The sequence below is a fragment of the Colletotrichum spaethianum genome (genome assembly GCF_022836535.1).
Source record: "Colletotrichum spaethianum MAFF 239500 DNA, contig11, whole genome shotgun sequence".
Lineage (NCBI taxonomy): Eukaryota > Fungi > Ascomycota > Sordariomycetes > Glomerellales > Glomerellaceae > Colletotrichum > Colletotrichum spaethianum.
In genome coordinates, this window is record NW_026054781.1 from 868,757 (window position 1) to 893,960 (window position 25,204).

At 51.5% G+C, this 25,204-nt stretch overlaps 5 protein-coding genes and 2 non-coding genes across 7 annotated transcripts; 5 read left to right on the forward strand and 2 right to left on the reverse strand.

Moving 5' to 3' along the window:
- Window positions 1–79: 79 nt before the first annotated feature.
- On the reverse strand, window positions 80–292 carry ColSpa_05183 (uncharacterized protein; the record flags this gene model as incomplete). Its single annotated transcript, XM_049271395.1, has 1 exon — window positions 80–292. The coding sequence occupies one exon, from the start codon at window positions 290–292 to the stop codon at window positions 80–82; it is 213 nt and encodes a 70-aa protein (XP_049127352.1).
- A 452-nt stretch (window positions 293–744) lies between these two features.
- ColSpa_05184 (uncharacterized protein) lies at window positions 745–1,725 on the forward strand (the record flags this gene model as incomplete). Its single annotated transcript, XM_049271396.1, has 2 exons — window positions 745–1,053; window positions 1,390–1,725. The coding sequence occupies 2 exons, from the start codon at window positions 745–747 to the stop codon at window positions 1,723–1,725; spliced, it is 645 nt and encodes a 214-aa protein (XP_049127353.1).
- A 2,287-nt stretch (window positions 1,726–4,012) lies between these two features.
- On the forward strand, window positions 4,013–6,131 carry ColSpa_05185 (L-sorbose 1-dehydrogenase; the record flags this gene model as incomplete). The annotated part of the gene is made up of 4 exons (XM_049271397.1): window positions 4,013–4,077; window positions 4,155–5,317; window positions 5,407–5,867; window positions 6,105–6,131. 4 exons carry the CDS (start codon window positions 4,013–4,015, stop codon window positions 6,129–6,131), a joined length of 1,716 nt encoding a protein of 571 aa, XP_049127354.1.
- Window positions 6,132–10,359: 4,228 nt separating this feature from the next.
- ColSpa_05186 (ankyrin-3) lies at window positions 10,360–13,269 on the forward strand (the record flags this gene model as incomplete). Its single annotated transcript, XM_049271398.1, has 1 exon — window positions 10,360–13,269. One exon carries the CDS (start codon window positions 10,360–10,362, stop codon window positions 13,267–13,269), a length of 2,910 nt encoding a protein of 969 aa, XP_049127355.1.
- A 555-nt stretch (window positions 13,270–13,824) lies between these two features.
- On the reverse strand, window positions 13,825–13,896 carry ColSpa_tRNA_136. Its single transcript has one exon. It is a non-coding gene; the product is annotated as a tRNA-Thr (tRNA).
- Window positions 13,897–17,199: 3,303 nt separating this feature from the next.
- On the forward strand, window positions 17,200–17,282 carry ColSpa_tRNA_134. The gene is given in 2 exon segments: window positions 17,200–17,236; window positions 17,248–17,282. It is a non-coding gene; the product is annotated as a tRNA-Asp (tRNA).
- A 4,131-nt stretch (window positions 17,283–21,413) lies between these two features.
- ColSpa_05187 (succinate--CoA ligase [ADP-forming] subunit beta) lies at window positions 21,414–22,057 on the forward strand (the record flags this gene model as incomplete). The annotated part of the gene is made up of 2 exons (XM_049271399.1): window positions 21,414–21,657; window positions 21,714–22,057. 2 exons carry the CDS (start codon window positions 21,414–21,416, stop codon window positions 22,055–22,057), a joined length of 588 nt encoding a protein of 195 aa, XP_049127356.1.
- Between the last annotated feature and the right edge of the window lie 3,147 nt (window positions 22,058–25,204).

Consider the following 25,204-nt stretch of genomic DNA (forward strand, 5'->3'; position numbering starts at 1 on the left):
GACTCGTGCTTGGAGGGGAACGTTGGTGCACACGCAATCCGTCAACCCTGCCATGGTACAGTTTCCGTAGTGAAATCCATCAAGGAAGCACGCCATCTGTGATGTTGTTATTCAGCGTCAGTCGATGAAGTGCAGCAAACTTGGCGCACTCAAGAGGACCGTGCCACAGGCCATCACTCACTGCGCAAGCCGGTGCTGTTGACAGTAGCATGGTCGGCGATGTCGAGTTCGAGTCCGAGCTGGCCGCCGCTCGGGCCGTCGCGGCAATCAGCAACAGGATGCCGGCCTGCATCGTTGTCCTTGTTTTGACAGAAATGGGATGAACAGCAGACGATGCCAGCCGCACGTTTCACCGACACAACAAGAACGCAGGGAGGCTTTCAGTAGGGTATTAGCCGTGGGTGCAGCAGTGTCTTTACATATTAACTCGATCTCTAGCGCAAGTAGGCATTCATTCCGTATTGCCACTCAGCGCCATTGACAGATGACGGCTGTTCCGTAGACGAAAGCGGCGAAAGCGAGCTTGAGACCCTCCCAGTTTCCCACGCTACCGTATCTACTCGGTCAACTGGGCCCCCATATTAATCCGAGCTAACCTAAAGCAGCTAGCAGCCATCCGGCCCACTAGGCCTGAAATCGAAGGCGGTCAATCGGCCTACAACCATCATCCCTACCTCAAGCAACCTCCACTATTCACCTCTACTATACCACTATTTTCGTCAACCCACCACCACTTTCTCCACGATGCCCAACCGCCAGCCGCTGGGCGATATCGACCGCAATACCCTGCCAGTTACGCCGCCGCAAAAGAAGCCTCGCGGCAAGACGGCTACTCTAATAACCAAGCGAAGTTACGCTGCAGTAAAGCCAGCCCAGAGATCGCAGCGATCCTATCGCCAACGCAAGCAAGTTGCTATACTGATATACCTTAAGCACCACTGGTACCCTATTAAGGCCTGGCCAGTTACATCTCAACGGAAGGACGATATCCCTCTTGACCCTGCTAATGGCCTTTGCCGCCCAACTTTTCGCGAGGCTGCCAAGCACTTTAAGGTGCCCTCTTCAACAGTATCTAACTAGTACTAACGCAAGGATACTATCGTCAACCCAGCTACCAGCAGCAATAGCAGTCAGCCCAGCTAGCCTGATCTAGAGGCTGACCTCTATACCCAATTTCGCTAGCAACATGACGAATCTAGGGTTGTTACTACTGGTTAGTTTAGATGTATAGCAAGAGCCCTTTTTGCCAGCAGATACCCTGGCCTATCTACCTTCCGCTTCTCTGTTGGTTGGTTTAGCCGCTTCTATAGCTGCTGGAATATTTCTCATCGTCGGCTTACAAAGCAGGCCTCAAAGTTGCCTGCTGACTATCTTGTTATTATTACCCAGTTCCTTCACTTCAACCAACGAGTTAGTCAGCCAGCACTGGCCCAGCTGCCCCTTGACCTATCTGGCCTTCGATTTCTAACCTATTGCATCATTAACTTTGACGAGACCCCTATACCCTTCAAGTATCTCAATGGGTCAACGTGGGCTGATAAGGGCGCCTGTACCGTTGCTGGCAAGACCGATCACAGCGGCTGGAGCAAGCGCCAAGCCACCCTTATCCTTTATATCTTTGCCGATGGTATCCAACGTATCCTGCCTAAGCTTATCTTTCACAGCAAGCCCAGCAGTCAAGGCGGTCAGATTGAGGGCAACGAAGGCAATAAGTACAGCAGCTAGATTACTGTTGAATTCAACGATACTGCCTATAATAACGAGTATCTACTCAATAGGTGGATAACTGAAGAGTTTTTCCTTTTGATAGCTGGGCAAGAGTATCTGTTAGTTATGGACGTTGTTACCTTCCATAAGACCCCATCTATCCTATCTCGACTTCGCACCAACCACATCACGCCTAGCCTTATACCGCCCGGCACAACCTCCCTTCTTCAACCTCTCGATACTGCTATCAATAAGCCCTTTAAGCAGTGGCTTTCTGAAGCAACAGACGACTACGTCTATAACGCAGAGCAGCTGGCCCGGGCAGCTGGCCAGCCACTTGTCTGGACGACGTCAATGAAGCGTATTATGGTTACCCATACAGTGGCAGCAGCAGCTAGCCGGCTGGCTGCTGATAAGGCTGCCCAGATGGTCCGTCAGTCATTTATCCAATGCGGGATATCTGGTCACCCAGATGGCAGCGATATCACAAGGATCAGGATCAAGGATACCCCAATAGAGACTGTTTCGTGGGATGGGTGGGATACCTTTAACTACGATAAGTACGTCAAAGAAGAGATGCTTTCTGACCCAGAGATTCTTGAAGATGCCGATGGGGACAATACAGAGTACATATCTACAGCAGAAGACGTCCAACAGCCCATTGGAAATAATCCAATGGTTCCTATTGACCTCACAAGGCCCGCGCGGCCGTGGGATCTCTAGGTACTGCTGCAATGCTGAAAACAAGGTTTATTTGTCATCCCTTGCCCCTCATCCGCCCCCTGACGTACTTGACTAACCCCTGATTCTGCCAGCACACTATCCCCTTTTCAGCAGCCGCTTGGCCCCTTTCCGTTACCTGGAATTAATATGGGGGCCCAGTTGACCGAGTAGATACGGTACCTGTTTGGACGACCGGACCATCATTACCACTCTCTTCCTCTAGAAGAGCGCCTTGGCCGAATGTCTCACTGCCATGCGCCGACCGACGGTCTTTCACCGATGTTGGCTGGTAAAAACAGTCAGAAAGCAAACATCGACGGACAAAGTCCCTTTGCCTGGTGAACTAGCAAATGAATTGCAGTTTTCCTCCCTTCAAGCCCGAAGTGTTGTTTAATAGACTGCCCACAAGAACCTGGCTGGTATTCCGTTGTAGAGTTCAAAGTATAGAGACCCATCATAATTACCCATGCACACGTAGCAAGTGCGTCGCTCCAATGGTTATCCAACAGGCGAGTCTTTATTCAGCACCATCTTTGCCATCGTGGAACGAACCTGTAGCCGCAAAGGGAATGGGGCGAGGTCAATGTTCTTTAACAGACAAGACAAAGCTAACCAGATCTAGTATCACTGCTCTTGGCGGGAACGGAGAATGCGGGATGGGAGGCTTGATGGTTAGCTGAAAATAACAACAGAATGGGTGAAGGGTTATGGTTCATGTTCCTCTTGTTTTGCAGCAGGTACAAGGCCAGAGGCGCAACTGGACTTGTTCGTCCGTTTGTGTCCACTCGAGCTTCAGAAGAACACATGGGTTTCCAATTTCCTCCATATTGAGAAGGTAATATGGAGCTTTGGTAGCAGCGCAAACGATGCCGGCAGTACCAATGAGTCCTTGGCCCTACGCAGTGGGCGACCAGCAGCCGTCGAATAGTTTACTCTGTAAAGTGGTTGAGTGGCCTCCTTCAACTTGAATCGATGTCTCCAAGGCTAAGCTATCCCCCGCAGACCAGGATTCTAATGCTCAGTGCGCTGAGATGCATCGGCCAAGTTTCCCAATTCAAGACATTTTACATCGTAATTTCAGTCAACGTCGACCCTTGACTGCCACAATTAATGCAATAGATGCCAAGTTCGCACCCGCCGCGTCTGCACCGCTCCCCTGGCGCCCCTTGCTTTCTCTTGGATCGGCTTCCCGCTCGTGTTCCCACAACATGACCATCGTCTTCCCAGTACGAGGCCCAGGGCAGCTTCCCCAATTGTTCACTGGGCCGACGGTGGTAGGCTGAGATTCTTGAAAAGGCGGCCTTGGGTTACCCTTCTTAACACCACCCAAATTAGTCGGCAACGATGCAAATAAGCAGGTCGTATCGAATATGGGGAAAATGACACAGGGAACGGGGTGTCTAATTAAATGCAAGGGGCAATGTGACAACTTCGTGTTCAGGCGCACCCTGAGGAGAGGGATCTTTTCCTGAGGTTCATAAGGGAGATACGCGCCGGCCGGCACATGTTTTTGGCGAAGGCCTTCTTTTGAGTTGCTCAGTGCTGTGACCTTTTAAGACCGGTTCGAAAGCCTCCCTCCAAGATGCGTTGGTGTCGCCATGTCGCGAACGTGCTGCTCGGCTGCATTGCGGCCACGGCATCTGCTGTGTGAGTTCTGACCGACCCCTCAACGTTGCAAGCAAATGCACTTCGTGTAAACTGGTCATCTGACACAGATGTCATAGTCCGAGCCAAAAGTTACCCACACGGCAGTCTACGGACATCCTCGCAAGCTACGACTATGTCATTGTTGGGTCGGGGCCGGGCGGGGGTCCGCTTGCGGCCCGGCTCGCCATCGCCGGCAAGAAGGTCCTGCTGATCGAGGCGGGCGACGATCAGGGCGACTCCGTGCCCTACCAAGTGCCTGCTCTCAACTTGCAATCGACCGAGTACGACCCCATGAAGTGGGATTACTTTGTCCAGCACCTGAGCGATCCCGAGGAACAAAAGAAAGACTCCAAGATGACGTATCGCCTGCCGTCCGGTGAGCTGTATGTCGGTCTTAACCCGCCGACTGGTGCTGAGGCGCTCGGAATACTGTATCCTCGGGCTGGAACGCTCGGCGGCTGTGGAAGCCACAACGCGCTTATCACGGTCTACCCCCACAAATCGGACTGGGACGGCATTGCAAGCCTGACCGGCGACAGCTCCTGGAGCGCTTCCAACATGCGCAAGTACTTCCAGCGCCTCGAGAACGCCGAGTACCTCCCCAATGGTGTAATCGGGCACGGTTTCAGCGGGTGGCTTACGACGAGCGTGACGGACCTGGGACTCGTGATCCAGGATGTTAAGCTTCTCACTGTCATCTTGTCGGCTGCCTCAGCCATGGGCAAGAGCCTTATCGGCCTGATCTTTTCCACGATCCAAGGCCTCGGCGAAGTCCTCCTTCGCGATCTCAATGTCGACTTGCCCGGCCGAGACGCCGCCGAGGGGCTCTACCAGGTCCCCATTGCCGTCGATAACGGGATCCGCGTGGGCCCCCGAGACTTTGTCCTCGAAACCGCCAACGCCAAGAACGCGGATGGCTCCAGGAAGTATCACCTCGACCTCAAGCTCAATACGCTTGTGACCAAGGTCCGGTTTGACCAGAGCGGCCCGGAACCCCGTGCCGTGGGCGTGGACTTTATCGCGGGGCAGAGCCTTTACCGCGCAGACCCCCGATCCGGCAACGCGGCAGAGGGAACCCCTGGATCCGTCAACGCTACCGCCGAAGTCATTGTCTCGGCAGGCTCGTTTAATACCCCCCAGCTTCTCAAGCTTAGCGGCGTAGGTCCCAAAGACGAGCTTGCCTCTTTTGATATTCCTGTCGTCGTCGATCTGCCTGGCGTCGGCACCAACCTCCAAGACCGTAAGCGGATCGCGCTTCTTGCCTTGAGAACTGTGTGCTGACCAATAATCTAGGCTATGAAACTAGCGTCATAGGTGAGACGCCAACAGATTTTCAGATCACCCAAGACTGCACCTTCATTCGTCCCGGAACGGACGATCCCTGCCTGACAAAGTGGCGGGATGGTACTGCAAGTGGGAAGCGCGGCATCTATGGCTCCAACGGTATCAGTCTCGGCATCGTCAAGAAGTCATCGGTTGCCGAGGGTGATCCGGACCTGTTTATCGCCGGAGCCCCCGTCAATTTCCCTGGCTATCAACCCGGATATGCCGCCGCTGGCACAGCCGATGCTCGTCATTGGAGTTGGATCACCTTGAAAGCTCACACCCGCAACCGCGCCGGAACGATCAAGTTGCGCTCGGCCGACCCTCGGGACGTGCCGCAGATCGACTTCAACTCGTTCCAGGACGAAGCTACGGGGGCCAAGGACATCCAGGCCGTGGCGGAAGGGATGAAGCTCTCCCGCAAGATGTTCGAGAGCGTCGTCCCGTTGACCGGAGGCTTCACCGAAGTATGGCCGGGAAAGAACGTAACGGACGAGATGCTGCCCGAGTTCATAAAGAACGAAGCCTGGGGACACCATGCGAGCTGCACTTGCCCCATTGGTAAAGACAGTGATGCCATGGCTGTGTTGGACTCAAAGTTCAAGGTGCGCGGAACGGAGGGCTTACGCGTGGTTGATGCCAGCGTCTTCCCAAAGATCCCGGGCTACTACATTGCCGTTCCCGTGTACATGGTGAGCGAGAAGGCGGCCGACGTCATTCTCGGGGTGTAGTTGTCTCAAGTTCGTAATTCTTAACCAATACCAAGCGTCATGATAGTGAATTGTGTCAACTCAACGAGCCCAAATTGCGTCCCTCAAGTACTCCTGGTAGTAATACTTGATTTTTAGCGGAGGGGAAAAGATGAGGATGTGGCTGTCGTTGTCCGAGTTTATGTCACTGTCCAGTCCTTGTATGCACGGTCAGGCGAAGAGGCACGGTAAAAGGGTCAACAACGGCAAAGACGGCGAGGGTGCAGCAGGGATCAAGGTCCGGATTGACTGATTGAAAGGGGGTGGGGTGATGGCAGGGAGGATACAGCAGTGAGAACAGTAGAGGATGGTAAATGATGGGGGTGTGTATGCCCTTCGCCCTGTTTCGGCTTTTGACCAGCCGCGTGATAGTGTGTATACACTTACTTGGAGAATCTTCAGAACGAAGCCAACCATGTTGCTGACTGTGAAAGGCAAATAGCAAGCTTGGGTAGGCTATCACGAGATTTTGGGACCAGAGACCTCATAGCTACGCAGACTGGATGCCTTGTAATCCATCTCAGTTGGTCCTTGTGGGAGGTCGATGCAAAGAGGAAACGAGACATTGAGGTGTCTCCCAAGGAAGCCCATCTGCTTCCAACTAGTCTGTGGATCCTTCGGGATCAATCACATCCTTAGCGAGCAGCTTCTTTTCGGCGCAATGCATCCAGGGGCGCAAGTTGAGAGGCACCGCGCGCTGGGGACAAAGACATCGTGGTTTCTATCTCTCGAAGTTGGCAGTGAGGGGCGCGGGGTAAGGATCCTAAGGCATGTTCCGCGGAATCCAGGTTCTTCAGCGCCCATCTCTCCCGAGCCATGGACTCCTGGGAGACGGGGATAAGCCCTGAAGAGGCGCAGCACGTACTAAACACCGCACCACCCGTGTCCTAGCACACAAATCAGTCGTGGCACAGTAATCAGTCGAGCATTCCACAAATAATAACAGAGAGGTAGATGATGCACCACGCGACCAAGCAGTAAATGAAGAAAAGCCATCAGCCAGCCCGCATCAGTGATGGCAGCGAGATTGCATCGTTGGGTAGCATGCAGAAACCTGGAACGGGGACCCGCGCGAGCAAATGAGACGATGCATTGGTGTGCCTCAGGGCGCGCATACGGATGCCCTTACCGGCATAGCTAGAGGGATGCATGGCCGGCGATGGTTGGTGAAAACACGCTAGAAAAGGTCTTCAACTGGTTTGCGGGAAGTAGTTCCACGACGATAGGTAACAGACATATGCAAGTTGGATATGGGATAAGCCTAGGCGTCTTCGCGTAGTAGCTGCAAGACCGTGTTTCTTTGCTGGGTGGGTGGCAGGTCTGGCATGGCAAGCCGACGTGTGGGCTCGGCACGGCCGAAGTCTAACATCGACGATATTATTTAGGCAAAGTGACAGTCGACGATGGACCAGTCAAGAACCGACGGAGATAAAGGGCAAAGGGACAAGGAGGAGACTTCTAGCCTGTTCTCCTTTGGCGTTGGCGTTGGCGTTGGCGTTGGCGTTGGCGTCGGCGTCGGCGTCGGCGTCGGATCCGCTGGGGTGGTACCCCGACTCATCGGCAACACTACCAGGCGGTCGGGGAGTCCTCCTTGGACGCGAACGAGGCTTTTGGTGGCTTTACGTCTACGTCTGCTCGCCTGACTTTGAGTTGGCTCCGTTCGAGTAGCACCAGCCACCATATTCACATGCCCTTCAATCCTTCTCCGCCACCTTCTCTAATCTCGAGGCTCGATACCTCGAGCCGAGTCCCTCATCTCCTCGAGTTTTTCTCATGTGGAAATGCAAATGCAATATTGGTATTGAGTGGAGCCTTTGGGGAGTGCAATAGTTCCCGTTCGCACTAACTCACTAACTACCAGCTCCTTCGACTTCAACGGACTGGCTAGCCGCGCGCATTCTAGGTCAACCCCTTCACCTTAGCATCTGCCTTAACCCATAAGTCAAAATGAAACCTCCCAGTGGACGAGACCCGGCCAAGATGCGCAATCGAGAACAGTCTACGTCTCGTGCCCCCCTCCTCTAGCACAGCAGACAATGGCACTGCAGGATAAGATGAGAAATCTTGACGACACGAGGTCTGTGCCAAAAACGCAAGATATCTTGGGCCCTCGTCCTGATCCTTGGCGGCCGACTAGACTCCTTGATGTCTACCCTTCTCCCGCTGCAATGTAGCGCAACTCACGGCCGTAGGCCCACCACAACGAAGGCAACCGCCTGGAAGGTTGTCCCGGAGAGGCAAAGACGGCCGACCAGCCAGTGTGGACCGTAGACTTCCGTCTTGTCGATCAATACGCACGGTTAACAACTGCCCCTGACAGTTCATCCAGCTCGGCCCTCGTGCCCCATTGGAACGGGGCACGTCAAACTTATTCCCCGCGGCACGGGGTCCACGACACGACGGCTAGTCGCTGGTTTTTCCTGTTGAACGTACCCATCGGCTTTTTTTTTTTGGTCCTGTCAGAATGTTGTCTCCCCTGGACTAAAGCCAGAGGCGACCCAGATCCGCCCCCCCTACCATGAGCAACCCAAGCTGTGCAGGGTGTTGAAGAGTAGCACCGTATTATCATGAGCACACATGGGTGACACGAGTAATTCGACGGTTTCTAGCTTCCTGTCTCGGCGCCAGACCCTCCATCGCGGCGTTTGGTCCCGCAGCTCGTGAATCGCTGCCCAAAGAATTCAACTGCTGTTAGTCCGGACTGGTGCAGCGGCATCTCTGATTGGGGACGTACAGATGGCATGTACCAATAAAGAATGGGTCTCTCCGTTGCCAATGCTCCGCACACAGAGGGCACTCTGAGCCGAATAGCAGAGAGACCCGTCAGCGTTGCATTGACAGCTCAACAAAGAACAATACGTACGGGAAGTAGCCGATGCGCATATCTGCCGAAGGCACGGTTACTGCCGGCCGAATTTGATGACCTGCAATAACGTAACGTCCAGTCCAGGCCGGCCTACAATGTCGAAGGCCCTTCGCTTGCGCCATCAACAGCACAAAGACAATGACGATGGGGACTCGATTCGCAACCACCGACAGGCCATGGCCCGCTTCCACCTGCTTTCCCCAAATAGGTCTGCAAACTTGGATCTGGATCGGTCATAAATCACAACTCGGAACGGCACTTGGGAACCCAAGGACAGAGAGGAAGGAGGGAAGGAAAAAAAAGGAACGCCTCTGCTTGGCAAGTTTGCCCATCGGTGAGGGGTTCATTTGGTACAAGGTGAACTAGAGGGGGGGTGGGATACACAGTGACAAGGAGAACATTCCATGTGAGGCACCGGTATCCCAGGGCCCCAGCCAACGCTGTTCCTCATGTGGTGGGGCCCATTCTCAGCTCCCCAAGCCACCGGCGCTAAGACAGACGTGGATATAACGAACAGTAGCATGTCGTCGGAACACAGCCGCGCGGGTGGACTGCTGACCGACATTTTCAAGCTTGCTTATTTCATCGGGTTTTCCCACCTTGTTCTTATCCTGTCTTCATGCCAAGGCATAGAACGGCCCTGTCTTTTTTCTCCTGAAGAGTCTGAGGCTTGCGCTAAGACCCAACGCCGGACCCGTTGCTGAATGCGGCTTGGATAGGTGACAGATGTCAGTCCCCTTGTCGTGAATGGGGCCGCACTGGCTCATCTGTCTGAGCTCCGGTCCCCTGGTGTCAAAGCGGACAGGTTAGCGCAACCGGCCTCTGGGGTTAACTGGTCTAGCGTGGACTGGATTCTTGAAACCTCCCTTGTACCTGGCACTACGGCTTTCTCGTCCTCCCATGTACATGCATTCACGATTAATGTCTGTATGGAAATGCAATCACGATTCAAGTGCCTATCTGGGACAATGCCTGCTCTTACCAAGGAGACCCAGTCAGCGTGGGCGGTGGCTTGCCGTCAGATTCTTGTCTCTATCAACGAACGCCGACTGGGCCTCGGCCTGGCCTATAGCCATGTCTTCGGGGGCGGAAGGAACCTTGGCCAGCCGTTAAATCCAGCTCTAATTCTGTGGCAGCACGAAGCAGATAAACAAGAGCTCCCCCCCGTTGCTCCTTGAGCTGATAGAACCCTCTTCACTAGTCTTTTCTGCACTTGCTCAAGTTGTTATCCCGCCGCTAGGCGTTGTGCGTATAACATACACTACCATCCTCGACCCAAGCTTAAGAGTCTGATACATCTCTCCGCTACGCCAGTCTACCACTCTCGTCTGCCCACAACCCTTCATGTCTGTCCAGCCGTTTCCGACACCGAGAAGGGGCGCCATGCCTCCCGCCACGTATGGCAAGCCGAAGGCCAAGGAGTCCATCCTGGACCTTTGCACGAGGGCCACTCTCCTCGGCAACAACATCTCGGTGCGTATGCTTGAGTTCCTCACCAACGTCAAGCACCAACCGCACGGTTTCCGAGATCTCGCCAACGACTTCCTCGACATTTGCCGCATACTATGGTCTATCGAGGCTGGCCTCTCCGAGGCGTCTCGTATAGAACAAGAGTTTCCTGCCGATATGATCAGGGAGCTCGATATCAAGTTCCGCCAGACCAATTCCGATTTCCAGGTTCTTGATCACATGATGTTCGAGTTCCTCGAGTACGAGAGAAAGGGTGCGGTAGGCAAGTTTCAGCGCGGCTGGCGGATGATGTTTGCCGACAAGGAGATCCTTAAGGTCAGAGAGTCGATCCGCAAGGCCAGAGACGCACTGAGGATGAGTGCCCTTGTTTTCCAGTGGTCTCTGGGCGCCTCCAAGACCGAAGATGCCGCTGGCAATGGCTACGCCGGTCTTGCGGCCGCGCTGAACCGCATCGGCAATCAGCACTCGACGGTGCGGATATCCAAGTCTAAGTCGTTTGAAGTTCCGCCTGTATCGCCAGCTGATCGTTCAGACGAAACCTCTGCTCCCCTTCCCCCTCTCCCGCAAGTCAGCTCGCAAGCTCCCCATATTCCTCCTCCTTCCTTGGTAGAGAAGATGGCAGCAGACTTTGTTTTCCAAGACGTGAGGTTGTCCCCGGACCCACGCCGCCGCACATCCATCTCCAACAAGAGCCATCACAGCTCCTCAGAGAATGGGCACTCTTCCAGAATCCCCGATCGTAGGATAGTCCGCGACGACATCCCCATCTCAGAGCACGGTCAATTCGACCTTCACTCCGCAGCCACAAGAACCTACTCCGATAGGAGGCCAGTACGCGATGACATTACCATTTCCGACCTGGAAACATACGACGCGCCTAGTCGTCTCTCAGACCGAAAGAACCTCCGCGATTCGGACCATACTATTGCAGCCTCATCGTCAGGCACAGAAACACTGCTCGGCGAACTGCAAAGTATCGCCGACAGCATTCCGACAAAGGTCGTTCGCTTGAAGGCCGACCCCATGACGATGCCACGCTGGACCCCACGCCAAAATGCCAATGGCAACCCGTCTCTCAAGGCATCTCTCATTGCCGCTGTACAGAGCAAGAACCACAAGCTCGTAGAGCAGCTGCTCGACCGAGGCGTCTCGCCCGACACTGGTTCGGACCAGCACGTCCTAGTGCACTCGGCCCTGTGCCAGGACCATGAGACCGTCCGCCTGCTTCTGCTGTTCGGTGCCGACCCTAACTCTGCGGACAAGGACGGCATCACCCCTCTCTTCGCTGCAGTGGAAATGAACGCTTTCGAGATTACCAAGCTGCTTCTCAAGTATGGCGCCGATCCCAATCTGTCTGCTGGCCCCTCACAAGAGTCCCCTCTTGCCATATCTGTCATCGATGTCAAGATCGAGTTCGTCCACATATTACTTACATATGGTGGCGATCCGAACCATATCATGGCGAACGGCAATACGGTCCTGATCGCCTCGATGAACAAGACGACCCCTAAGAAGTTGGTCGACCTTATGCTCGACTACGGCTCTGACCCCAACGTCAAGAACAGGGAAGGCAAGACTGCTTTGTTCGAGGCAATCATGTCTGCGAGAGTAGACCTCCTCACTGCTCTCCTAGACCACGGCGCCAACCCTAACCTGCCCGGTCCGAAACACATGCTCTGGCCCGCCACCTACCAGTCCGCCTGCCTGAAGGTCCTCCTTGCCCGTGGAGCTGACAGCAAAAAGGCTCCCGGCAACATGGAGCTTGCTGTCAGTATCAACAACATCGAGTCGGTCCGCGTGCTGCTCTCTGCCGGTGTTTCCCCCAATGTCAAAAAGGATGGCATCTACACGCCACTGTGCACAGCCATCCGCGACAACCGTGCAGATATCTTCGAGCTTCTCTTGGCAAACGGCGCCGATCCCAACTTGAACTCTGCCGAATACCCTGCCTTCAAGTGCGTGACGCATTTCCGCACGCACTTCCTCCCCCGCCTTGTTGCCGCTGGCAACGACCTCCACAACCCCAAGGGTATTATCGAGATGGCCGTTCGGGTCAACAACATGGAGGCCCTAATGTGGCTTCTCGATCAGGGCGTCAGTCCCAACGACAGGGGCGACGATGGCAACACCCCTTTGACGACGGCCATTAAGGAGGGCCGTATGGAGATGATCGACGAGCTTGTCGCTCACGGCGCAGACCCCAATGTCCGCGGCACCGACTGGCCCATCGTTATGTCTGTCCAGCACCCAGAGGTGCTCAAGAGACTACTCCCCGCTGTTGCCGACCCTCGGTCGTTCAAGGGTTTGATGGAGCGCGCCGTCGTGGCAAACCAGCTCGAGAGCGTCAAGCTCCTTCTCAATGCCGGCGTATCGGTCGAGGACAAGAACGGCGGCGTCTTCTCGCCACTGACCTCAGCCATTCGCGAGGACAACAAGGAGATCACAAAGTTTCTCATCAATGAAGGCGGCGCTGACATCAACGCCCCCGGTGAGCACTTGCCCATCGTCAAGGCCGTGCGTCGGTGCCGTGGCGACGACACCGAGATACTCGAAATGCTCCTTCGTAAGGGCGCCGATGTCAACAAGATCTACCGCGGATGGAATGCCATCATGCAGGCCGTCGAAAACGGCGACGCCAAGGTGCTCAAGCTTCTTGTCGAGGCCGGCGGTGTCGACCTCGAAGCTAAAGACGACGCCGGCCGCACTGTCATGGAGATCGCTGCCAGCCGTGGTTGGGAAGAGTCAGTTGGCATCATCCTGTGGGATGGCAAGAATAAGAAATGATTTCCCTCCAAACACCTTCGTTTTTCTACTACTGTATCACATTTTGTTGATTCGAGATGCTCCAGACGACAAATCTTTATTTTCTATGTAATGCATATGTACGGAACGCTTAGTATCTGTTGGACGATTAAAATTCTCATGTCGATATTGCAAGAGGTTTATGATATCATATTCTTTTACATCTTTCATTTTGTTAACAAGTCGGAACTATCTTGGCGTTTGCTTCTATACCTCCTCAGTGAGACTTCTGAATATAATCTCCTAAAGTCAATTCGCCCATTGGGTTCATTGAGCATGACATGGCCTCTAATGCCACTCCTTCCTTTTCGTGATCGCCGTAAATTCAAATCAGTTTCGTTGTCAGCATGTTTCCCATCAGTATTAATTAACAAGATCACAAGCAATAGTTTCCACTAGCCGACTGTAATGCCGTACGCGTAAGACAACTCCGTCGTACAAAAGGAAGCATATAAAAGGTGGTTAAAATCCAGACAGAGGGGTGGGTCAGCCCAGGAATCAACCCAAAAAAGAAGAAGAAAACAGAAATAATAAGTTTGCCTCATGCCTGAGTCGAACAGGCGATCTTCTCATTACTAGTGAGACGCTTTACCCCTGAGCCAATGAGGCCGAATGTTAGGTACATATCTGTTCTCGCTGGTCGGCGGCGTCACGGAGGAACTGATTTCGCAAGATTGTCGAGCTGTGTGCGGGAAGTCCCAGGGCGTGCGTGTCCCACCAGCCCACTAGATTCATAACGGGGGTAGCTTTGGGAACAGGGCTTTTACAGCGTGGCGGGGCCACCGTACTCAAGTTAATTTTGCAATCAAGTGGACTTAGACCATGGCACAAGAGGAACAAACATCCCTGACTATGCTATCTCGTAGGGGCTTCAAACTATATGTACCGTTTATGTTGCGATTTTGGTACATTCATCAACCAGGAAGACTCCTTGCTGGCATGGTCTGTCAATTCCCCTTTGTCAGTAGGAGGATGTTCGACTACAGGGCGCAACAAGCATGTTGCAATACGTATTTGGAGGAATTTTCTTACGAGTCTTCCACATACATATATCGAGCTACTCATAGTCGATATGAAGTCATAACCTAGTCAAACTAGTTCGTTGGAATTGCTTTTATTGGTCTAGTCTTGTAAAGCATCAACTTGAATGAGCGACTGTTACTTTAATTTGCAGCACTGTCGTGTACATGTGCCATTCAGGGACGAATGAGTGTGAAGTCTCGAATAAGTTGATGTGAAGGTTCGGAAAACCTCAAACCACTTCAACAGGATGAGAAGCGCCCAGGGCCGCAAAGGAAGGTTCGTTATGTTGGCGGTAGTTGGAAAGCCCTTCAGAGACTGGGCCTAACTCATCCTCCCGTTACAAAGTAACCCAAATTTGTTTCGTCCCGTTGATAGAGGCTGGTAATGCATTAGTACTGAATACGTAAAAAAGAAAATCATGGCGATGGCATACCTCCCTTTGATATCGGACCTAATGTGTTGCAAACGAGCCTAAGAAGACGATGTAGCCGAAACTGCTGCCTTTGGGAAAGAGCACTTTGAGCAAGTCGAGGTCGAAGAAGACGGTGTTGAGGTCGCTGGACATTGGCAGATTTTCGTGGGATCAGCCAATGCAGTAATGACTGTAGCGGGGATGATAGGGGCAGGCATCTTGAAGTGGTAAGAGCTGGCCGAGTAAACTGAGAGGCTTTGGTAATGAGTGGTCGAAGAATCGAACTGAGATGTATTTCGAGATACCCGTTGCTTTGTTCTTAGGCAGCTCAGCACATCTTATATACACCTGCCCAGCCGTGGTCGAAAGTCCTACTCCGCGTATCAATGTCAAAATGCCGCAAGACTGTCAGCCCGACTATTTTGACCGTCATTGGGTTCCTCCTTACAGAGTTGTTCTATTAATGAACCTAGACTTTCGCTTTTTGGCAAATACTAAGAGACCAAGGGCAATCGTCCCCACAACCCATAGACCCAGGTGTATACCTTTGGGTAGTTGCTGAGCCCCAGTAATCTTAAGCAAGACATGAAACCCAGGAAAAAGTAACAATTCGTTGGAATCGACGATAAGGTGGTGCAGATGACTTGCCTTCTAGTAACATGAGAGGTGGGCGGAGAAAACCCCGTTGGTATGGGTAAGATATTGTAGAACTGACTAGCAAGGGGTTATGATTCCAGTCAGCTCGCTAAGTATTAAACTCACTGTCCGGGCGTACCTCGCCGTACACATGTTTGCCAATTAGCCGCGTGTGTCTGGCAGGCTCATTACTAAAAATCATTTAGGATTTGTTTGCAACGAATCAGAGGCCACTCCATCAGACTGGCGCAGTGGCAAATCAGAATGCTCCCTACGGCCTAAATGTTGGCTCGGCTCATGGCTCTTTTGCTAGAAACAGATAGAAAGCCAACCATATGGCTTCAAACATCTAGACCATCAAAGTGGAAACATGACAAGGTTCAAAATGTGTATGAAGACTGCCCTTTTTGGAAATTGCACGTTGAAACGTAGGCCTCGGCCGAGGGATTACGACCAATTGCCTAAATGGGAAATTGTACGTCTACGAAGCTGCCAAGACGTGATTGAGCAACGTGATTTGCCATTAGGCACCAACACAGCTGTGGAGGCTAAAATAAGCGTCTTACTCATTCCCAAATCTCCAAGCGTTGGGGGCGAAATAACCGGTCCGACGGTTTACGACCAGGCACGAACTCGGATTGAGAGGCTTAGCCAAGAAGCGTAGGGCTGAATCGGCACTACCACCGGGCAGAATACAAGACGAACCGCCCCATTGGACACGTAGACCTTCCCAAAACGACTAATGGATGGTAGCGAGCAGGTCGGACTCGGGCGTTACGAAAACCCTCCGTTCGGCGTCCCTGTGATCAGGCATCCACCTTGGCCTCGTACCCAGTCTGACGATGACAATCCTTTAGACATAAGTTATCATCAATGTGCCTGATCCTTCTGGAAAGTTCGACCGCCGAGCCTCCCGCTCTAGCACAGGGCGATTTCCTCGACTTGTAGCGTCTTGATCCTCTATTATTTAGTGTCGCGTGCATGCATCGGTCGTAGAAGCGGTGCTCTCTCCTCTTCAACTCAGTTCATAAATAACGCCCAAAATCCAGTTTCCTCTAGTCGCTGAAGTAACCTCCCTTATTAGGAGACCTCGCTCCTGAACTTGATCTCACCACGAAGGCTAATCAAATTCAAAGTACGAGCTCTTCTTCTTCTTCCTCCTGAAACTCTATCTACAATTATCAAACACTATGCCTTAGTAGAATCGCCCAGAAAAATCAAACGTTCGTTTTCCCATCGGGCTCATCGCCGTATGCAAAAAGACGTGGATCGAATTCGGAAACCATGCTGAAGCGCTCGTTGAGTTAACCAGCGTCATGGCATCTACGGTGCGCAGACCGCTAACGGCAGTTTCAAAGCTACACAGCCTGTAGATGAGTAATTAGGTAAGGTAGAATCTATGACAATGTTGCGGCATTGAACACACGACTTATATGTTTTATGCTACTGCCTGCTTTCACCTGGAGAGTTGCCTGAGCTTTTGGCCAGATGCCTCTGCTGCATTTGATGTGAGCAGGTTTTGGCAACGTTCTCAAGATAGTTCAATGTCTGTTTGACCTATAGGCAGAGAATGTGATTTTATTTCTACCTTCTTTGTTGTTTAAATCTATAGGTGTTCAACTTTATGCTTCCGCTTCAGTGGTCCAGAGGATAGACGTAGGTATTGTGGTACATAGCGTGTGCGGGACTGAATAACACATCAAGCTGGGCTCAAGGCAGACTGGATCAGTCATAGGCCATAACACATACAAATTAACAGCAACTAATGAAATCGGAGCCATCGGAGGTTATCCAGAATTTGCTTCTTGAGTTTGTTGTGTTGTTGGTTGGTCACCAAGGAATCCCCGATAGTCTAGTGGTGAGGATATCTGCTTGTCATTTAAACGATTCGCAGGGGACCGGGGTTCAATTCCCCGTCGAGGAGTTTCTTTTGCCTCTGTTGCTTATGGTTTTTTGGTCGAATCAAGCCGTTTGGAATGCTCATTCGGAGCGATTGATATCTTCTGTGTTGCATTGCTTTTCGAAGTGTAGTCAATGTACAGCCTGGTTTGGTACTAGGCAATCTAGTGGATCCATGATGGCTTCCCGAGAGGTCTAATAGGGTTTGAAAACAAGGATTTTCTACAATCCCCTTGCTCTTGAGACCTTTATAGTCAAGTTTCGGATCTCATAGCCATTGGTTTTACGCCTTCTTGTGGTCAATTTAGAGGGGGGTTTGACCCCAAACATAACTCCTGAACAGGCCCAGGGCAATGTCACGGCTAAGTGCTTCTGAACGTTTCAATGAACTTTGCACCAGCAATCCAAGGCCGAGAAATGCGCCACTCCACGAAGTGCATTGGAGGAGTCCAGATGGAGGCCTAGACCAGTCATCCTCATCCACACATTACTGCTGGTTCTCCGAAACATAGCCTCGCAAAGTCGTAAAGCTGTACCATGCACCATGTCAGCTATCGTGAACTTCAAAAGCCTATCAGCTAGCGCGCACCACAAGTCGATTGGCCCGCTTAGCCGCCGTTGGCTGAATCCATGGATACGGGAGCTTGAGCTAGCTGGTGACGCAAAAATGGCGATAGCAATGGCCTAAGTACGAGCCCCTTGCACCGCTAGTTGAGCTCGAGGTCAGCCCGGCACCCAGCCGGACAGCGGCGGATCCGGCCCCCGATCGGCCCCTGAGTATTGTGCTAATACCCGTCAGTCGGAGTAGCCCTTGTGCCTTACTGGCTTACAAGTACCATGTTTGCTGTACACGGCAACGTTAGAGGGTGTCTTTGAAGCTGGAAAATGGCAATAAAGTGGTTTTCATACCCGTGGCTGTTTTGAACCGAAAGTATGGAGGCGCTAAAGCATCACACAAATGGTATGGTTGCAGACAAAGTCGAGTATCTCTGTCGTTTCAAAGATCCAGAGAACTGAAAGCATGGTCTCCATCCAACGTTAGTACGTCGGTTGATGCATCGGGATTCCAGTTGATAACCCCGCCTTCGCCAAACGCAAAGTCGTTTTCGATCTGCGTAAATAAAAACTGGTTCGCTTCTTCGGTAGACCACGACCATGGCGTTTCCGAAGCCAACAATGTGTCAAATCCATCTGGTTCGTTCGCGAGCGATCCCACCACAGGAACACTGCCAACTGTTTCTCGATTCATTGACGTGCGATATCCTCCGTGGTCTTTTCCCACGCCTGATATGATGCCAACATCATCCTGCATCCGAAGCCGCGCTGCTGTAGATCGATCTAGATACTGGAAGAAAAGCTGAAGCACCCACATCCTGACTTCCCAAGTTTTCTGCAGCTCTTGCAGGCCTAACAGACAAAGCTTAGCTCTGTGCTCTAATATGGATCGTTCAGCCCCTTTTGATGCACGGAGATTGACAGTATGTATGCATAGGGTGTTGAAGAGATTGGTAATGACGTGAATCTGACCATGGCGCAAGGTTCCTTCCAAGAGCATGTCTTCAATGATCCTTGAGTTCCTAGCCGCTGCTTGAAGAGCAATTTGTCCGTCGATTTCCCTGCTTTCCTCGATAGTACCTATACAACCGGATCTGTATAGAAGAATAAGGAGGTTGTTGTAAGCCAAGTGTAGCATGTTGGCGTAGAGGCTGGGGTGATTGTTAAATTCATCGCCTCCCACTTGCATCGCCGGCGGCAGGCTTTGGCGCCATCGTGCTAAATCGTCCTTCATCTGAGAGCGATCACTTCCAGAGAGCGATTTGCTTGGTAGATAGCCGCCATGAACGATTCGGCCTAGTGCCCTGGAGAGTTGAGATATTCCAATGAAGTACGAGATGTACTCCTGAGTCTGATTTGCCGTCAAATCTGGGCTGAAGGCGTGTTCGAAGTCGTCTTTTTCCAACAGTTCGATGTCGCAATCTTCGTCTCGAATTCTGTTGGGTAAGCCTAAAGCCGCCGCGCATTGTCTCTCTCGTATGTAGATCGACCACCACAAACGTCTGCGAAGCCTTTCTAGCCTTTTGTCTGTAGTCGCCGCACGCGATGAACGGTGTAGTGCTTTTGTCTGAGCCAAGCTGATGGAGGCACCCAGCCAATGTCTAGCGTCCTTTTCCAAAAGTAGACCTGCCCTCCAGAAGCTCATGAGAAACAGAGACTGAATGACTGTGAACTTTTTGGGCTCGAACTCGACGTCGTATATGTCTTTTGCGCGGTTGTAGAAAACCCATTTAGCCATATGGCGACTGCCAAAGCCAAGTGCTGGTAGCGCATCCTCATTGCAGTGTATAACCGCTATGAAAAGGATTGCCTGTAGCAAAAGAGGAGAGAGATTCCCACCTCTGTACTTATTCCACGTGTCAACTTCATCTACCACAGGGAAGCACGGGTGAAACCACTGGAAGTATGCACTAAGCAATGTCTCGACAGCTGGTTTGGGTGGAAATGAGAAGACGCCTTCTGCCTTCAGCAATCTGATCCTTGTTCGACGTCGCCCGACCTCCCACTCAGGTACAAGATTCTCGGCTCTCACGGCATGAGGAACGGAATGGAGGAATCTCAAGTTCTCCGGGGGTGAAACACCTGCGTCCGGCGCTCTCGGATTGCCATTTGTGACATATCTTATTGACGAGGACTCGCCTAAGAACACCGAGCTCTCATCTTCTTGTCGAGAATCCGCTGCCAGGGTAGGTGACCGAGGCCTTGCAATGACAGTATCGGCTTCGTATGACGGCTCATGTTCCCGTCTTCTCGCCAAGTCAGCTAGCGCCTGAGAAGCGACAACATGGTTATCTGTCTGCTGATCTATCGACTCATCTAATAGACTGGTTTCGAAGAAAGCGGGGGATGAAGTATTTTCCTGTACTGCAGGGGTCCTCGTCAACTCATGTTTTCGTGATGGGCGAGGGTGTTTGCCGCGTCGGGATTCGCGCACTTCACAGAGTACGTCTGCTGTTGCGCAGTTTCGGCATGGTTGCTGCTCGGTTACATTGCATCTCACACGCCGTGCATTGCAGGCCTGGCAGGCCTGGCGCGCTCGTCGGCGAAGTTTTGTCATGTCCAAGGGCCGACTTTCCGCGCATTCTTCACACCTGACTGTTTATATGATATCTGATCAGCAAAAGTCGCCAATAGACACCTTCGAAGCCTAGATGATTGTTATTCCGATACTCAAGGTCGGTTTCTTTTGGATAGGCACCTAACTCGGGTCTTGGGTTGTTAACTAAAAGTTTTGTCTCTGTTTCGACCGGTGCGATGTAGCCGAAGTGGTGAGGTTTGGGTCATTTCTCTATTGCCGATGTGGGGTTAGTCCATCTACGCCAATGACATCACCTCTCGGTTACATACATCGCATATAACCGAAGGTCATGCAGCGGCCTGCCAACCTGACCAGGACTTGAGTAAGAAGGGTAAAAGGAACACTCCTCGAACTCTTGTAAATCATGCTCCGAATTTTATGCATCTTGATAGCCCGGTCACGAAATTTCAGCTAACATGGCAACACGTTGTTTGCCCAGGCTTGTCTATGTACCTCGGCAATCCAACACAGCTAAGCTTGTGAAGAGAAATTTCTCGTTCATGCCCAGAAGGTGCTCATCATATGAAGATACAATTGCAAATCTGAGGATAGACAAAAACACAAGGGTGATATATCAAGGTATTCAATCTCGAAACTCTGTGGAATTGAGCTGCTAATGACACTGTCAAGGATTTACTGGTAAAACAGTATGTTGAAAGGCGACTTCGCCTTGTTTGTAATACTACCATGTGACTAACTTTGAGTAGGCTACCAAAAATGCCAAAGACACGATTGAGTACGGAACGAACATCGTGGGCGGAGTTTCACCTGGGAAAGGAGGCCAGAATCACCTTGGTCTTCCGGTGTTCGACACAGTAGGAGAGGTATGGCACGTTCAACTTGCAAAGGTCTGAAGATTCGACTGACGATGGTTGATCTTGCTTGAAGGCTATGAACACTGTCAAACCACATGCAAGTGCTGTATTTGTACCTGCACAATTTGCAGCTGGTGCTATAATTGAGGCTATCGAGGCCGAGGTCCCACTGGTTGTGTCAGTTGCTGAGCATGTCCCACTTCACGACATGGCGAGGGTTCAAGAAATCTTGAGAACGCAGTGCAAAACCCGTCTTGTCGGGCCCAACTGCCCCGGCATTATTGCACCTGATCAATGCCGTATCGGAATCATGCCATACAAGCAATATTCCCGGGGTGTAGTGGGCATTGTCTCGAAGAGTGGAACGCTTAGTTACGAAGCTGTTGGCGCGACAACTAAAGCAGGACTCGGGCAGAGTGTCGTTGTGGGGATGGGGGGTGATATGATGCCTGGTAAATGTTGACGACCCAATTCTCTGCGTAAGACTGTCTAACCATGTCGAAAACAGGCACTACCTTGCTCGATGGCCTCAAACTGTTTTTTGAGAATGACGAGACCAAAGGCATCATTGTAATTGGAGAAATTGGTGGGGAAGCTGAGCTCAGAGCTGCCGAGGCCATCGAATCTTACCGAAAGTCGACTTCAAACCCGAAGCCAATCATCGCAATGGTTGCTGGAAGAACAGCGCCGCCTGGAAAGACGATGGGTCATGCCGGTGCCATCCTTTCACCAAGAGATGTATCCGCAGACACCAAGGCAAAAGCGCTTAGGGAAGCGGGTGCAGTTGTTGTTCCCCACCCAGGAGTGATGGGTACTGAGATGAAGAGACTGCTAAGCCTACAGAGAAACTAGATATTCTCACCGGGTATCATTTGACAATTCTGAACGACTGGTGGATATGTTCCCTAGATCAAACGCCTCGATTTCTGAATTTCATGTGAATAATAATTAGCGATAAATCAAACATTCATATGTTGATGCAAAGTGTGCCATAGTCAAATCAAGCTTCTTGATCGTCCGACACTGGGCACAAAGGGCTTGCTATGACATTTTTAGCTGGTGCTCTGGACATCATAACGCCTCAAAGTGTTTCCCTAGAAGCAACTGTAACTAATGGTGGTCAAAACAGTTTGGTGCATCAAAACGGTAACCGCCAGAGCTGCCAAGACCAAATGGTGCAAACTAAATCGGCCCCGATACGCCTCGGCCCTGGTGGAGCGTTGCAGAGTAATCGAAGCTCTGGCCTCCATCACACAACTCACTCACTTAGCCGAAAATCCAACTTCTGACCTCTTAGATCCGAATAGAAACCAACAAATCTCTAAGGTTTTTGGTTCAGCTAGCTCAATCGGTAGACGTGGGTTTCTTGATTTCAAGGCCATGGTTTCATCTGTAAAAGTCTCATGCAGTCACCTAGTTCTCATCGATCAACAACTAGTCTTGCCAGCCGCACCGGCCTCAATTCCCATCAGCAATTGGCTTCTTTTCCTTCTCGTATTTCTCTTTTGTTATGACTTCGTGTTATCTTTTCTTGCTCGGTCATCTCGCGCTACTCTGCACCTCTTGGTGCTTCTGCTCAAGCAGGCTATTCGATAATATTCTCTACTCGTTGGAGAATGATTTTCGGTTTGGACTATGACCCTGTAGTCAAGTTATGCTTATCTATATACTACCGGTCATGCTCTGTCCTGATATATCCGATTCAGATGGTGTATTCTGATTATGCCGTAGGTATCCATCGTACGATTTCCGTGTTACTACAAGACCTTGCCACGTTGAAAAGCCCGCCTCTCACATCAAGAAAGCTAGGGGAAAAGAACTCCTTGTTCACAAACCCAATCAGGCACGTCACAACGCAAGACACCGAGAACCGTTTCCAAATCATATGATACATTGATACGTAAACTGGGTCCCAAAACCCCTAACGCCCGCTCGTTCACCATGAAGACTACCTATTGGTCGATGGGCCGACGAAATACACAGGCCACATTCTCCAACGCCCGCTGAAATGTACCCTTCGGCCTACTATCAGGACAAGGTATGGTTATGGACGAGATGGAGGAGGTATAAAGAGCATGGTATCGCAACATCTGAGAAGTTTGAAGTAACAATAGCCTTCATCTCAGAAATATAAATGGAGCTAGGCCATGAGAGCCCCGAGAACAACAGCAGCTCTACGGATCATGACGAAGCTGCGTCGCTATTAGAAGTTTGCGACAATACGTCACAGTTATTTTTAAGACATAAGTCGTTCTTCACAGTAAGCAAACTATGAGAAAGCCGCGTGCCTTTGCTTGGCAGATGGTGACGCGAAAACTAGAAGACTGACACAGATCAAAGAAGGTTTAGGCAAACAGTCAGATTTGAATTCTTTCGAGGAAGGATTCCTTCTTCTGCCATGAAGTCTATAGAGAAATCTAGGACCATCATCTACCCGCTTAAGTCCCAGCAAGTTCAAAGATACTGAGGAGTGATCCCCTCCGGCTCCCCGCCTGCAGTATCCAATAAGTCCAGTTTACTGCCGACTTCGGAGCTTACACAGCATCTGGAATCTGAAAAAGCCTCAGAAATGGTCAATCAAACTGCCCAATTTGGCAGAGCTCTGCAGGAAGCCATGCCCTTCGGTGACATCTCCCAGCCATCAGGTTCAAAACCCCTCACGCACGCACCGACATCAGACCGCCAGACGTGGGGGCTTCGTGACAACCGTTGGACCTCTGCCGAACTAGCAAGATAGCGATGGCTTTAAACCTACTAAGGCAAAGTCCAGCGGATCTTGCATGGTAGTTACAACAGACTTTCGGCGTCTCTTGTTTACCTATCAGTTGCGGGCAGGCTTATCAGTGGCCCGGCTCGGAAAGTGGGAAGTGGGGCTTGGTTCTCGGAGCTCTAACGTTACCGGGTCTCCACGGCAGTTCTGAACTGTTGCCGTGTTCAGGTTCGTATAACTCTACCTATTTTGATTGAATTGAGTCTAACCTTATCAACAGGTGGATTAATGAACCTCTTTGCTAGCGACTTCCCAGCTGCAAGCACAGGGTGTTTCGACTCGTTTGCCAACTTGCTGCGCTCAAGATAACGTCAAAAGATAAGCAGACGGCATCGGTGGACCTGGTTCTTGCAGCGCGCTCACGACATTCGGCGCAGTCTTGCCGGGATAGATGAGCCGGATGTCCGGCAGCACCGGAAACTGTGTTCGAACTCCACCACGTGCGAATACCTAGAAGCAAAGATTGTTCCTTGGAAGCCATCAACATAGCCTCTCAAACGTGCTGGCCAATCTGTTTGGACCCCACACAAAGCTCACGGACATCGGACAGACCCCACAGACCCCAGCCCTCCGCATCTTCAAAAACCATCGGGCCTTCCCTGGGCCTGATGGGACCAGGTCCTGCCCGGCTGGCGACTCCGCCTTAATTGTACTTCAAGATAAGACGTCCCCGGTCAACTGCCGACTTGAAAGCGGATTGAGTATGTGATTCGCCTTTCATCTGTTGGCCTATCAGTACAATCGGGGACACAGCTAGCCGGTTAATGTCGCTCCTTATCAAAATACTGGATCCCTGGCTATCAAACCAGCTGCTCCGGACTGTTGGGAATCGATCCGTTAGTCAACTGACTGGAGTGTTATTGCAGGTTATTTTACACTTATTTCCAATAGTAATTGGAGTCACAAGGATTATCCGCAGGCCGCAACCCGCGATGTCGATGATCTCTGGCGCCATGAGATGAGTGTCATATCTCTGCAACAAGCTGTAGCTGTAAGCTACCGCCACTCCTTTTTTTCGATTCAGTACTACGAGAAAGGCTGTTGGTGGCAATCCAACTAGCACTGTTATCCTGCTTTGTAAATTCTGGAAATCGAATGACCCCTCAGCTCGCTTGCCAACACCCCAGGATGTAGATGAGGCTCTCGCTCCTGGTTTCCCTTCCAATTCCTAGTGGCGCGTCCACCTACTGAGATAGGCTAGCCTCTATCTTAAGGATTGAATATCATTG